Source organism: Antechinus flavipes, chromosome 4 (genome assembly GCF_016432865.1).
Source record: "Antechinus flavipes isolate AdamAnt ecotype Samford, QLD, Australia chromosome 4, AdamAnt_v2, whole genome shotgun sequence".
In the NCBI taxonomy this organism is placed as follows: domain Eukaryota; kingdom Metazoa; phylum Chordata; class Mammalia; order Dasyuromorphia; family Dasyuridae; genus Antechinus; species Antechinus flavipes.
The window spans coordinates 123,511,143-123,526,663 of record NC_067401.1 but is presented as its reverse complement, the minus strand read 5'-3'; the positions used below and the strand labels follow the sequence as shown (position 1 = coordinate 123,526,663).

General features: G+C 32.9%; 1 protein-coding gene across 5 annotated transcripts in view; it reads left to right on the top strand.

Annotated features, from left to right (window-relative positions):
• STXBP4 (syntaxin binding protein 4) overlaps nucleotides 1–15,521 on the top strand; it is a 221,834-nt gene that overhangs the window by 22,188 nt on the left and 184,125 nt on the right. For 3 of the 5 annotated variants that reach the window (XM_051994255.1, XM_051994257.1, XM_051994258.1), the window contains exons 2-3: nucleotides 5,974–6,103; nucleotides 9,003–9,135. In XM_051994255.1, coding sequence (XP_051850215.1) covers nucleotides 6,045–6,103; nucleotides 9,003–9,135 — 192 coding nt within the window. In that variant the 5' untranslated portion in view covers nucleotides 5,974–6,044. Of the gene's footprint in view, nucleotides 1–1,010; nucleotides 1,065–5,973; nucleotides 6,104–9,002; nucleotides 9,136–15,521 lie in introns of all 5 variants that reach the window. The other 2 variants (XM_051994254.1, XM_051994259.1) reach the window with 1 other exon arrangement.

The following is a 15,521-nucleotide window of genomic DNA, read 5'->3' as shown; positions in this document are numbered from 1 at the left end:
CCCTAATTAATGGACAACTGTTTTGTTTCTAGTCTCTTGCTACCCTAAAGATTCCTGCTATATATGGGGAAAGAGGGAAGTTTTCTTTCAGTCTTCAACCTTTTTGGAATATACCTCCAATAGGGTATTGGGGGATCTCAGTGAGTGGTGATTTTTCTCACAGTTTTAGGTTATGTTTCAGAATGGTTGGACCAATTCAGAACTTTGCCAAGCCGTTATTTATTGTGTCTGTCTTTGGGCAGCTTCTCCAACATTGACTCTTTTCTTCCTTTATCGTCTTTTATCTTGGAGTTATTTTAAAGTGAAATGCAAATTAAAATAATTCCAAGTTTCTACAATTCATCTTCCCTTTCAGACTGGCAAAGATAATATGATTTTTATTCTGCTTGCATAGACTTTTAAAACCTAGAAAACTGGATACCATGATAAGATATTCTGTCAATCAGTGACTTATTGGCATTTCGCTTATGAGTAGTGATTTAGAACAGTCATGTGATTGTTGATGCTTTTCCATTTTTCCTAGGAAAATGTGCTTTTATATTTTTTGACCATTTGTCCCCTGGACAAATCAATATATCTTCTTTACTCAAATCCAAGTAAGATTCATAGTCTGTAGGAGTCCTTTTACTAGTATCTATCCATAACAGATTCTTATACTTTTTGGTAACAGAAGATCTGAAATTTCCTCAATTTAATTATTCCCTTCCCTGATATTATTTATTGTCCCCTACTATCCCCTGCGCAGTATGATGATATCTGACTCATCTAGTGGTCCTCAGTCGACACTTGGTCTGTTATTGCTCTCTAATAAATAATCTTCCCAGCTCTGTAAGATACGTTTTTTTAATTCTACTGGCATAGCCTTTGAAAATCCAGAAAACTGGATACCATGATGAGATGTTCTGCAAGAACCTTAAAGAAAAGTGCCAATCAGTGACTTCTTTGAAATGAGTATGATTCCAGACAGGATTCTCAAGTGACAGCCACGTGTTTTATTGTCTTTTATTTAGGAATCTCATTATAGACGCTGCCAGTAAAGACTTTGATTTGCTATGGACCAAAAAGTAAGTTTAAAGGTAGAGGTGATGGCCTATTATTAAAATCTGAATGAAAATATATATCATATTTTTGTTTCTTATCATAGTTGTTACATATCACTAGATACTCGATATTTGAAAATATCCAGATATTGTAGATTTCATCAGGATTTTCTCTTAGTGTCTGCATGTCTGTTTCTGTGTGTGTCTCTTTCTCTGTGTCTGTCTCTGCATATCTGTCTTTATGTATCTTTATTTCTTTCTCAAATCTGTTTTAGAGTTTTATTATTATTCAACAATTCTACATATGTGGCCATGAAAAATCACTCTACATTTTTCTATATTAACTGATCTTTAAAGACTTTTGATTTATAAAATTTTTCTTTGAATGTGTATTTTTTAAACTTAGAACTAATATACAAATATTTTTGCCTAGATTGCACATGACAATTAATACTTTGAGATTCTTTCTTGCCTGCTGCTTCATTATATAGGTAGATACTCAGTTCTCAGAGGATTAAGAAAATGAAGGATTAGTCAGGAGTTCAAATCCAACCTCAGACACTTCATACTTCCTAGCTGTATGGCAAGTCACTTAGCTTCAGCAACAACAACAACAAAAAAGAAAAGAAAATGAAGGATTGAAATTGATATGAACTATAATTCCACCAGTCACTTGTCTATACATAGCTGAACATTCTTATTTGCAAATCACATCATTAAAGCTTTCATTTTAAGTTTTTTTTTTCCTTCTGCCTCTCTCCGCTTAACATTTCTTATTAGACATTTCTCTAGAAGAAATGTCTGCCTAAAATAATTTCTGCCTAAAAATAATTTTTTTCTGGAATGCAAAAAATATTTGATGAAGCAAAATCTGGTACTTCCAATATTAGACATTTGTTTTAGCTTGAGACTGTAAGAAATAACACTTAATTAATCTTCCTTGGTTTTTTCAAAGAGCTTTGTTTTTCCTTTCAGATAGAATGTGTCCAATTTAATTCTAAAGATATGTTCTGCATCCTAAAATATTTGCAAATGAATTCTACAAAAATGACATTATCAAATTAAAGTTTCTGGAATATCTGTTAAGACAGTAAATTCATGCTAGCTTTCCTACTTTGTTATTCACAGAATTGTGATATGTAGTGTGATAACCCAGGATCAAGAGCTCCAAGTTGTAGTCCAGATTCTGTCATTAATATGTTTAATAATATAGTGCAAATCATTTACCTCCCTTGATTTCAGTTCCCTCGATTAAGAACAAAATTGATTTTTATTGGTGTCTTTTATTTTTATATTATCTACATTTCTCCAAGTATTCTACTTTCTATCCCTCCCTAAACATCCATTATTGCAAAGAATTTTTTAAAAGAAAAAAAAATTTAAATCAGCAAAACCAATCAGTAGAATGAAACAATTTGACATTAGAGTAACTAACATTCCATACCCACGGATTCCTATTACTGCCAAGGAGCCCAGATTGATATCTTTTTACATCTCTTATTTGGAACCAAGATTGGTTTTTGTAATTTCTGAACATGCAGTTTTATTGTGTGTGTGTGTGTGTGTGTGTGTGTGTGTGTGTGTGTGTGTGTGTGTGTGTCTGTGTGATTGTTCTTTCCACTTACCTTCTGGTGGTCATGGTATTTATTGTTTTTCTGGCTCTACTTAGTTCAAAGCCATTCTGTGAGTCTCTCTATATATCATGTTTGTCATTTCTTACTGCATATTAAGATTCCATTACAGTAAGAATTATGCCTTTGTAGATCCTAGGAGGAATCCCCAATGAAGCCAAGGACTACTGGATCTTGCCATCAGCCCTGCAAATGTATTGTCTTCTCCCTTATAATATATGCCCCTTGAGGGAAAAATTATCTTCCTTTTCAATTTGTATTCCTGTTACATGGTAAGAACTTAATAAATGCTGTCCTATTCCATTCTATCCCATGCAAATCTAGCAGGAATTAGGACTAAATATTAGTTACCATTTCCCTTTCCTGACTGAAATATCTTTATCTCTCTTGCCTACAGTCCTGTGTCCAGATGCTGGATGAAGCCCCAAATGTTGCTTGGTTTATAAGGGCTGTTAGGTATATAATATAGCCCTTTCAAGAACATCATGGTCTAAACTTCACATATGGAAATCCCAATGTTGTGAAAAGCAGTTTTCTCTGTCCTCCCCTCAATATCCCATCAGACCTTCAGTGACCTAAGGCCTGCAAGGATCAAGTGCTTGCCATCTTTGCTTTTCACATACAGATTTGTCTACTTTAATGCAATGAGTCAGAAGAGCTGGATTCTCGCCTCCCACTTTGCCCCTGCCTAGCCAGATTCCCTTCAGTGATTCTTTGGATCTGTCTGGGTTTCAATGTTTTCCATAAAATGAAATATTTTTAATTAATTTTTTAATTAAAGCTTTTTATTTATAAAACATATGCACGGGTAATTTTTTCAACTCTGATCCTTGCAAAACCTTCTGTTCCAAATTTTCCCCTCCTCCTTCCCACTCCCTCCCCTAGGTGGCAAGTAGTCCAATACCTGTTAAATATTTTAAAATATATGTTAAATCCAATATATGTATACATATTTATACAGTTATTTTTCTGTACAAGAAAAATAGGATCAAGAAGGAAGAAAAAGAAAAACTGAGAAAGAAAACAAAATGCAAGCAAACAACAAAGAGTGAGAATGCTATGTTGTGATCCGTACTCAGTTCCCATGGGTGTAGATGGCTGTCTTCATCACTGAACGATTGGAACTGATTTGAATCATCTCATTGTTGAAGAGAGCCATGTCCAGGAGAATTGATCATTGTATAGTCTTGCTGTGTATAATGATCTCTTGGTTCTGCTCATTTCATTTAGCATCATCATGTGAGATAATTTTCTATGGCTTAGGTTAAGTTAGGTTTTTCATAATGTTATTGTACTCGTTCTTTTTATCAGAGTTTATTTAGTATCTGGATCTTTGGTTAACCTCAAGGGAAGATTTTTTTGAGACATCTTGAATACTACATATGGAAAACATTGGTATTATCTAATAAAGTGCTTTTGGTTCTTAAATTTCGGGCAGATTTAGTTGGAGCACAAAGGAAGGGGCATGCTAGCAAACAAGTGTTTTTGCAAATAATACAACCCCAAGCACCATGTCTAGAGAGGAGACTGCCATCTCTAGTCTCTGTTTGATCCCTTTACCTCCTTCCTCATCCTCTCTGTCATTTTGCCTTCAAATCCTTGTGGGAATAAAAGACTTCAGATATCTTTGAAGTATGAAGAAAAAGTGAACTCTGAACTTCTGCTTCAGGGAAGAAAAACCGCCCATATTCTCCACAGAGAAAGTGTGTCATGTTGGTCCCTGTGACAAAGCCACTCTTCCTTAATCTTAGTTTTAAAGATTATTGATTGCTTTTTCACTTTAAAAAAAAAAAAAGGAAAAAGGACTTATTAAATAACAGCTTGTGCCTCAGCAGGCGTTTAAGGATACAGTCCATATATCTATATAGACACAAACACACACACATACAAACACAATTACTGAGTGTTGACTTGCTAAGTCTTAGGGGTCCTATTGAGCTGAGATGGGCTGCCTCCCAATTTAAATTTTTTAACAGATTATGTTCTCTTAGTTGGAAAGTTGCCAAGGATATCTGACACCCTAGCAGATCCTGATGCATACTGAAGAAGTATCTGAAATTTAAGTTTACCATATCTGCACTTTATAATGGGGCCAGTTTCTGCAAATAATAGAGAATCTTAGAAATGTTAAATTATAGTGAGAAGACAAAAAGATGGAAAGGATAAGTTGAAACAGGGAAGTAAGCCTGTGGATTTGTAGTAGTCATTCTCTTTTTTGTTTCTATGGAAAGTAATTCTGTCTCATGGGACATTGGGTATCAGTTAACTAACAATGAGCTACATACTTTAGGGAAACAACTAAAGAAACCTTTTTGTAAAGGAAAGCATCATACTGTCTTTAGTAAAATTAGATAATACCTGAGGGCTACAATCTAAAAACCTCTCTAGAACAACATATTTCATAATGTTAGAATAGATTTAACTATGTGATATATTGTTCTATATTTAAGAAGAAAGGTTGATGTTTTTATGGATAATTACCCATTCATCACATCACTGTGTTGTGATAAAATAAAAACATATTAAATATGATGCAATTTTAATTCTTATATCATCCTGGGGGAAAATTACAAAGCAGGGGCAAGTGCATGAGTGATCAGTACAGGATGTGAAAGAAGTTTTTCTATGCAGTCTATACTAGTAGTATCAAACTCAAATAGAAATGGAATCCTGTAGCCACATATTGATTTAAAGAACCCCAAATTAACACCTTTATTATATTGTATTTTTATTTCTAATAGTTCAGCATTTCTCAATTACATTTTCATTTACTTTGGGCTGTACTTAGATTTTGTGGCCAGTGGGCATGGAGTTTGACAGCTCTGCCCTATACCATCTCTAGTCAATGAGTCAGAACTGGGCATTTTCTGTTTTCCAGCAGTGAAATGTACAAAAATTCTGTGGGTATCCTGACAACTGACTTATATGAGGACCAACTCTTTCCCTAAAACTGACTTTAAAGACTTGTAAGTGTGATACCAGTGAAAACTGGAATAGTTAGCTCAGGTTGCTTTGCATCCTTCTGTCCTAGGGATTTGTACAGAAAGAGATTTTGTTCACACTTCCCAAATGTTAAAGGCACTCACTGAAATGCCAGAGCCCAAAATATATCAAGCATATATACCATCCATTCGTCCACAAGCATACACGCTTATACGTGTGTGTGTGTGTGTGTGTGTGTGTGTGTGTGTATTTGTACCAAATGTGCCTAGTGACTTTATTCAAAGGCAAACTCTAATTTGGGTCATCGATTTGAATTATTTTGGTGTCTAATGGTTTGCTTTCCAATTTTTCTCTTTTAGGAAAAACTGTTGAGATAATTTCTTCAGGATCATCAGTGAGGTCCTCATAGACATTAAATTCAAAGGATACCATGATGACAGGCATGAATGGAAATAGCTCTGAAACAACAGCAGTCAATCAAGTGGCAATGTAATTTTTGCATCAAAATTTGTTGTCTTTTTTAAACTAATATTGCTTAAAATAATGGCAATTGAATTAAATGAACATTTTTTTTTGTTTTTCTTTCTAGTAACTCCAGACATAATCTAGTAAATGCCTCTAAGTGTGGGCCAGTCCTGCATCCTTTTCAAGCCATTTATTTGAATATATGTGACATACTGTGTGTGTGGCCCTGGATAAATCACTTAGCATTCGGCGTTCTAGGCATTTCTCTAATAACTGAATTGCTAGGAACATATTGATCTGCATTGTTAGAGGGAATTTCCTCATCTAGGAGTTCTTACACTATTAAAATCACAGATCTAAACCCTGTTCCTCTTCCTTTCCATATTTCAGTAAGAATTATAATTCAATGAATGCTGCAATTTCTGTTTAGACAAACAGATATTTGGTAAAAGAGAGATGGTATATGTGAATAGTAAAGCCATCCTATTGCTATTATTGATAAAAATTATTTTTTAATAGCTACTAATAATTAACTAATTAACAGTTACTTTTATTAAGCTACTATAATTTGTTAACAACTATAAAGTAGTAAAGCACTCTATTGATGTTATTGATAACATTTATCATTAATGATCACCAGAATTAGTTAATTATAATTAACTAATCAGCTATTATTATTAGGTGCTAGAATTTGTTAATAATTGCAAAATAATAAGGCATTCTACTGCTATTATTGGTAACAGTTATTATTAACTAATTAACAGTTATATTAGGTACTAGTATTAGCACTATAATTTATTAACAGTAAAATAGCAAAGCACTTTACTGCCATTATTGATAATAATTATTGAGTTAGTAACAACTGAATGTTATTATTAGTTACTATTATTATCTACTATACTAATAGCCTAATTAATTACTGTTATTAGTAGTAATTAGTTGATGATAGTAATAACTACTTAAATTTTTACAGCACTTTGCAATTCACATTTTTCATGTTATTTTGTCACCAAATAATTATCATAACAATGGATTGCTTTAATAATAACAACCCATTATAATATATGGGTATGTGTGTATATATAAAAATATATACATGCATATATCATATAATATATATCTAACAGTCAACTTAAAAATCCTTTACTAAAACTTTAAAGTATATTAAGAACATTCTGATGTATGTCCTTTATTCTACTACGAGGGTGCAGAGTCACATTTTAATAAGAAGCTCCAATGTTCTTTCCTCTGTACGTAGGGACTCTGGATTTGGAGTCAGGAAACTTGAATTTGAATACCATCTCTGCTATTTAAACCTCTGTGACTCTGTGAATTAGGAAGTTCTTTAGGCCCCTAAGATCTTTTCTGACTTTATAAACCCCTGCTATAACAAAGCAGAATCTGAGATACAAACCAGTTCTGCTGAACTTCCTTCATCTTTCACTTTCCTCTTTCTCCATTACCACCTCCAATTAGGCAGTCCTTTTTCTAAAAAGCCATTCCATTTCTTGCAGATTTAGTATACAGTTTAAAAACACATAAGTTTTATGTATTTGTTTGGTTTTTGTTTCAGAGGAGTGAAAATATATCTAACTACTGGTCTCAGAGTCAGAACGGTGTGACTCTAAGGATGTCACAACTTCTAAATCCCACTTTCCTCATCTATAAAATAAGAGCCATACCTTCTGACAAGTGAAGACCACTTGTAAGCTTTATATTAGTGATATGATCTGACATTAGAAATTAGGCTTAACAAAAAGAGAAAGAAAACTCTTTCATTGTACATAATTCTGTGATCCAGAATAGATTTGATTTTCCATAGCAAATTGAAACGATCTGCTGAATTATTTGAAGATAACTGTGGAAGTCCAGTTGATTGGAGCTTTGCATTTTGATGTAAACTAAAATATTTCTTATTAAGTGTCCTTATTCAACCTAGTTCTATTCCATTTTTGCACTTTTGTGGGGGCAGGTAGCCTTGAATCTTTCATCTGGCTTTATTCAAATTTTTTTTTTCATAGCTTTGAGCCTCTTGTGAAGTATTTTGGGAGTGAGCATATGTCCAGCTTCATAATTTTATAAAATATAGTTAGTTCTTTGAAGGCTCATTTCCCTCTTCCCCCCCCCCCCATTTTTTGACACTGAGTAGAGACTGTCTTATCCAAGATAGAAATGCAGCAACTACTTATAGGCTTTAACCCCATTACTGATCAACATGGGAGTTTGCCCCCACTATGTTTCCTGGTTCATTTTGCTTTCTCTTTAGGCACTTCCTCAGTCCTGAGGGTTTGCCATATTGGTGTCTGAAATATTGTGGACATCTAATCTTCTTTATCCTACTCTAGCTTATAATTCCCAAGCTCAAGTGATCTACTGGTCTCAGTCTGTTTTAGAGATTACAGGCATCTACCACCTAGCACCAACTTTCTATAATGAAATACTATTTTTCCTCTTTCTTGTGAAGTACTTTTAAAATTAGTATTTTGTACCTTCAAAGTCCTTTGTGTTTGGGGACATTTTTTGCACATTATACCAACTTTAAGTAAGGATTTTTTTTTTTTTTATTTTGCTTAAAGTATCAGGCCGTCTACTTCTTAATGGTATTACCTGATGACATTTAAATATTTCTTTTTAGGTCCTAAATTCAATTAAAGCCACTTTTTCCAATTATTTCTTAGTAAACCTATATAAATCATAATTTGTTAAAATTTGATTTAATCTTAAATTTCTGACATTTTAATTATTTTAAAGAGAATCTATAGATTTAAAAATATGACCATTTTGAAACTAAGTACATTGAAGCTAAGTACAAATGTGTACTGTGATTGACTGAATAGAAGAATGTGAATTAACAGTTAACTGAAAGCTCTACCTGTATTGGTCTCTAAGCCGATGTACAAGTGTTATTTTATTTTTTTCCTAGGGACCCTGCATTTCAGATGATAACAGTTACCAAGGAAATAGGCTTAGGCCTGAATATTGTGGGAGGAATTAACCGGAATGAAGGGCCCCTGGTATATATTCAGGAAATAATTGCTGGAGGAGACTGCCATAAGGTAAAAATATAACAGAAAAAAATAATAATCTATGTTGATTTTATTTTCATTTATTAGTGGTATCAACTGAGTATCTTCTGTGTTTAGAGGGCTGTATTCAGTGCTATTAGAAATATAAGGTAATTAAAAGTTACAATCCTGCCCTGATACTGTTTTTAGTCTAATGTATGAAGCAGAATGGCTTCACACAATTTATAAATTCTATGTTCTTATGGAGTTCTTTAGAATGAGAAAGTGACTTCTTAGCAATAGATCAACATTTTATCTACAGTTATTTCTATCACCATACATAGTTTGGTTTGGCAGTTTGAATTCAAAATTAGACTGAAGTGAGACACTTGTACAATATTTAGCATTTACTGATAGAAATTTTGCCCAATTGTGAAAGATAAAGCAGGGCCTGTAGTTTTTGATTTGGATAACCTTTTCACATACCCCTCAATCCTTTACCTTCCTCCACAAAACACACATGGTCACCTAGACAGGGTGTGTTAAGTTGTTGGCCATGGGATGTATATCAGGTGTGAAAGATACTAACTCCACATGGCCTGGATTCTTTTTCGTCCATAGGCCACCAGATCAGGCTTGAACCTTACATGCACTTCTTCCCCCTCTTCCCCTTGTTTCTGCCAGTCTTCCTTACCTTTTAGGTAAAGAATTAGCCTTCATTAGTTTCATAGTGGATATTTGTTTTTACTAATACCAGGATTTTCTAAAAGATGGGTAGTGATTGCATTAATTGATTTTGATAATGCTTTTAAGATATTTAGGGTTTGTTTAGCTAACACTTTAATTGTTTTATCAGCTCAATCTTTCTTAGGAAAAAGAAAAATCTTACCACTCCAAGTTTCCAAAAGAATAGCCATAATTGCTGTTATTTTGCAGCTGCTCAGTTTTCCAATCACCTTTGAAGTATTCCCACCCATTATATCCAAAGCAAAGACTACCATCTATTATGGTGTAGTACAATGAGCCCCCTGGAAGGGGAGACAAGGAGGCCTCTGTGAATGCCTTAAATTAGCCACTAACCAGCCATATGAATTTCATTAAGCCAAAACTTTTCTGAACCAGAAAAAATTATACCAGAACACTCTTGAGACCTATTCCAGGTCTTAGATTCATGAAGCAATGTTTGCTTTCTTTGTAGTAGAAATTGTGTGTTTATATGCTTTTGCTCCTTTAGATTGTTAATCTGGTGATATTTTACTTTACACAAACACACACACACACACACACACACACACACACACACACACAGAGTTCATAACTGAATAGAATACCAAAAATAACCTACTGTTATTAACAGATGGTGTTCTCATAGTGAAGTCTGTCATCTGGGGACTAGAGTATGTGTACCCTCTTTAATTTCAAGCTGGTATGATTTTTTTTTTTGAGTTTTCACACTAGATAAAAATCAATCTTTGACTATATTTGATACAATTATAATGATCAAATCAAAGAAATGGAAACTGATGACATTTGACTGCTAAATAAAAAGCATGACAGGTTGCATATTCCTTTAGATAGCACTAAAATAATCTTTCAAATAGAATAGTAAATTTGTGGTTGTGGTGATATGTGCCCTCTTTGCTTTGCCTGATTGCAAGGTATCTTCAGTATGATTAATTAGGTGTGTTATTAGCACCTTTTCAAATCTGTCAGCAAAACAATTTTGTCCCCAAACAATAAATGGATACCAGACAACATATAAAAAAAAATTATATATCTCCATCTACTCTATGTAGTTTGACCTTGGGGGCAAATAACAAATATGAAGCTAGGAATAATGAGTGTCCCAGCAAGTAGGTTTGCATTCTTTTTCCATTGACTTTATTTTGAAATGTGTTTCCCAATCCTTCTACTACCATTTAGAACAGTATTGGGATAATTCATTTGCCCAGTGTTGCATAGTTTAAGCATTATGAATTTAAAAAAACAACTTTTTTCTCTATTACTTCTCCATCTCTTCAAACTATCTAAAAGATACATAAAGATTTCCTAAGAGTTCATTCAAAGTAAACATTATGAAATTTCCTTAAGTTCTGCTGGGTTTTGTTTTTTCTTCTATTTTTTTTTTCATTAGAGTAGTTATAAAAATTATATCAGGGTAGGGAAACATATTATTATATAACATAGACTATTATTATTATTATTACATATTTTCTATGATTTCTTCAGACTTCATAATTTGGGAAGAGGGGGAAAATTATAGCATTTACCACTAGAGAGCAGCAAAAAGTTATTAATGTTGCTTGTTGCAGGCCTAACCAGACAGAAGAAAATTGCAAAACTAGGTTGGGGAGAGATGAGAGATAAATGAATGGAGAAGAAACAGTGCATTATTAAGAAGAGCAAATCTGAATCACTGATTCTCACTGTTGGCAAATATAAGGGCACTTTTTTAATATCAAAAAATTTCTCAAGTACCACTAAATAATAGTTGTAGTTAGTACCCTTCGATTGCAAAAAAATCATTGAAGGCCATCTAATCTAACCCACATCTGAACAAAAATCCTCTCTATAACTTATGTGCAAGTGGTCATTCAGTCTTTGATTACACATTACAGAAAGCTACCAGGTATTTAATAACAACTCTTGATAAATTTTATGTATTTGTAATTTTGAAAAAACATAATACATATAATATTTTATTCACTATTAATATTTTTATTAACAAAAGTATAAGGATAGGTCATAAGTCAAAATTTCTTATCTTATACATGAATGAAGCATCAATAATATAAAGCTATGTATACAAAACCCATATTTTTGCTATATTTTTTGTTGAATCTAAACAAAGGCCAAAATGGCAATGTTTGATGTACATATGAGCTTTTGGTTCTTTGGCAGTAACTCTTCAAGCCACCCCAAGAGGATCTTTGGCCTTCAGTTTGGGAACAATTATTTATTACATTGACAGCATTACAAAGTTGTTTACTGTTATATGTGTCAGCACTTTTTTTTCTTGTTTAGGTAGAGTTTCAGCATTGATGTAGGTGATCAGTAAGCATTTGATGAACTTAATTGAATGGTTTAACACTAAATATCTTCTCTTAGGGAACTGGTGAAATCACTTAAAGAAAAGTAAATAAGAGAGAGTGGAGGACAGGGCCTTAGACTATGATACAAATGATGGATTAGCAAAGCAAAGTGAGGAATTTTTTTTAATAAAGTGAGCGGTTCTAGAACTAGGAGAGTAGTAAGGTTTTGAAATTCCAGAAAAGAGAGTATCCAGGAAGAGAGAGTTATCACTACATCCAGATGCTGCAGAGATGGCAAGTCGGATGATGACTGTGGAAAAAGTGATACAATTTGACACTCCTGCCCCCCAAAAAGATTTTTTCGATATGACCAGGATATTGCAAAGATGTCTATTATTATCTCACTATTTCAAATAGTATTGTAAAAATACAGCAATAAAAAAAAAGAAAAAGAAATTGGGGAATAAGGACAGGCAAAGAGGAAATAAAATGCTTACTATTTGCAGATGTTGTGGTTTACTGAGAGAACCCTAGAAAAACAACTAAAAACTTAATTAAAACAATAATTTCAGCAAAGTTTCTATTATAAAATAATTTCACATCAGTTACCAGCACCAAGAAGAGATAGAAAAAGCAATTCCATTTAAAATAACTACTGAGTACATAAAATACTTGGGAAATCTACCTGGCAAATCATATACAGCATCTATATGAATACAACTAAAAGATACTCTCCAGAAATAAAGATAAGCCTAGATAATTGAAAAGATATTAATTTCTTGTGGATAGGCTAGCCAATTTAATAAAAAAAAATAACAATTGTACCTAAATTAATTTATTTAATGCTATGTGAACCAAAGGATTATTTTATAGAACTAGAAAAAGTAATAATGAAATTCATCTGGAGAAACAAATGTCAAGCATCTCAAGAAAACTAATGAATAAAACTGGAAAAGAAGGGAACCCTAGTAGATCATAATGTAGACTACAAAGGAGTAATCATCAAAAATATTTTTGTTAGCCAAGAAATAGAGTTTAATTAGTGGAATAGATGAGTTACAAAATGTGGAGAAGCAAATAAGCACAGTAATCTAGGGTTGGTAAAAGACCCAGCAATGGGGATAAAAACTTAACTACTCACCAAATCTACTAAAAAAATTAGAAAGTAGTCTGATAGAAACTAGATATACTAAGTGGAAATGGATAGCAGAAGTGGATCAAAAACCAAAATCCTATAATATGTTGTTTATAAAAAAGAAGCAGACACACAGACATAAAATAAAGGTAAGGAGCTGGAGTAGGATCTGTTATGATTTGGGTGAAAAAAAAAAAAAAACTAAACATATTTATACCAAGTGATATAACATCCAGATTCCTAAAGCAGAAGGGGATATCTCTTCTCAGAACCTGATTAAATTCAACCAAAAATAAACAAGAAAGAAACTAAGGAGATAAATAGATTATTAGATACCATAAGCAAATTAGAAAAGCAAGGAATAACCTACCTGTCAGATCTATGGAAAGGGGAAAAATCCATGGCTAAATGAGATGGAGAAGATGAAAATGCAAAAACAGACTATTTTGATTATATTAAATTAAAAATCTTTTGTGTAAATAAAACCAATGCAACCAAGTTTACAAAGAAAGCAGAAAGTTGGGAAGCAAACTTTATAGCAAATATCTTTGATAAATGCCTCATTTCTCAAATATATACAAAACGGAGTCAAATTCTAAGAATACAAGCCATTCCCCAATTAATAAATGGTCAAAGCAAATGAACAGGCAGTTTTCAGTTGAAGAAATCAAATTTATCTAGGCATATGAAGAATGTGTTCTAAACCACTTTTGATTAGAGAAATGCAAATTAAAACAACTCTGAGATACCACCTCATACCTATATCAAATTAGTCAATATGACAAAAAAGGAAATTGATAAGTATTGGAGAGGATGTGGGAAAATTGGGACATTAATGCACTCTTGGTGGGACTGTGAACTGATCCAACTATCCTTGGAGAACAATTTGGAACTGTGCCCAAAGGGCAACCAAAGTATGAAGGCTCTTTAATCCAGCAATATCACTACTAGGTCTGTACCCCAAAGAGATCATAAAAAAGGGGAAAAGATCTACATGTGCAAAAATATTGACAGAGCCCTTATTTATGGTAGCAAAATGATAGAAACTGAGGGGATGTCCATCAAATGTGGAATGCCAAACAGTGGTATATAACCACCTGTTATACTACAATGGAATACTATGATGCAATAAGAAATGATGAAAATGCAGGCAAAAAAATCCAGAAAGACTTACATAATTGATACTAAATGAAATGAGCAGAACCAGGAAAACATTGTACACAGTATCATTGGTATTGTGTAATGTTCAGCTATGGTTGAGCCAGCTCTTCTCATCAACACAATGATCCAAGACAAGGACAAAGGACTCATGAAGGAAAATGTTATCCATAACCAGAAAAAAAATTGATAGACTCTGAATACATATTGAAGTTTTTTTTTCCTCACTTAATAAAAGAAAGAAACTAAGTATAGACTAGCATTTCATACCTTATAACAAGATACATTGTGTACATGACTTAAATATAAAGTGTGACATCATAAATGGATTAGCGAAGCAGGGAAGAAATTATCATTCACATTTATAGATAGAAAAGTATGGATCAAACAGAATAGAGATGATCATAGAAGATAAAATAAACAATTTTGATGATGTAAAAAAATTTTTTTAACATTTCTAATATAAACAAAATCAATTCAGCTCCTGTTAGAAGGAAATGATTAATTTGATTAATTTGGAGGGAGGTCTTTGCAACAGATTCCTATAGAAAAAAATCTCATTTATAAGATGTAAGGAACTGGTTCAATTTTATAAGAATAAGTGCCATTCCCCAATTGATAAATAGTTAAATGTGACATAAACAGGTAGTTTTCAAAGGAAAAAAATACAAACCATCAATAGCTATATGAAAGTTAATTAGTTGATAAATTAAGTGACAAATCATGCAAATCTTCTTGGGACTTTCCTATTTCACTAATTTTTTCTCACATCATATGAGAGATTACTATTAGTTTACCCTTAGAATAATTTCCAATTGTAAGATTCTATGAGGAAATTGCTATCTAACTTTTCTTAAATTTATTCAGGCGGCACTTTTGGGCTATTTCTGTACTTCAGGGGCATTATTTTGAAATCAGTTGTCATGGTACAGTTGTTGTGTAAGAGGGCTAGTTAACATTGCTTGCTGCAAGTCCCCTGCATTTTTCAAAAACTATCCATCCTTACATATTTTCATGCACAAATCACAAGCATGTACATAAGTCATTGCAGAAATTCGTTATGTAAATGGGCCCATGTTGTTGATCTTAACTAAGAAAATTCTAACTAGAAC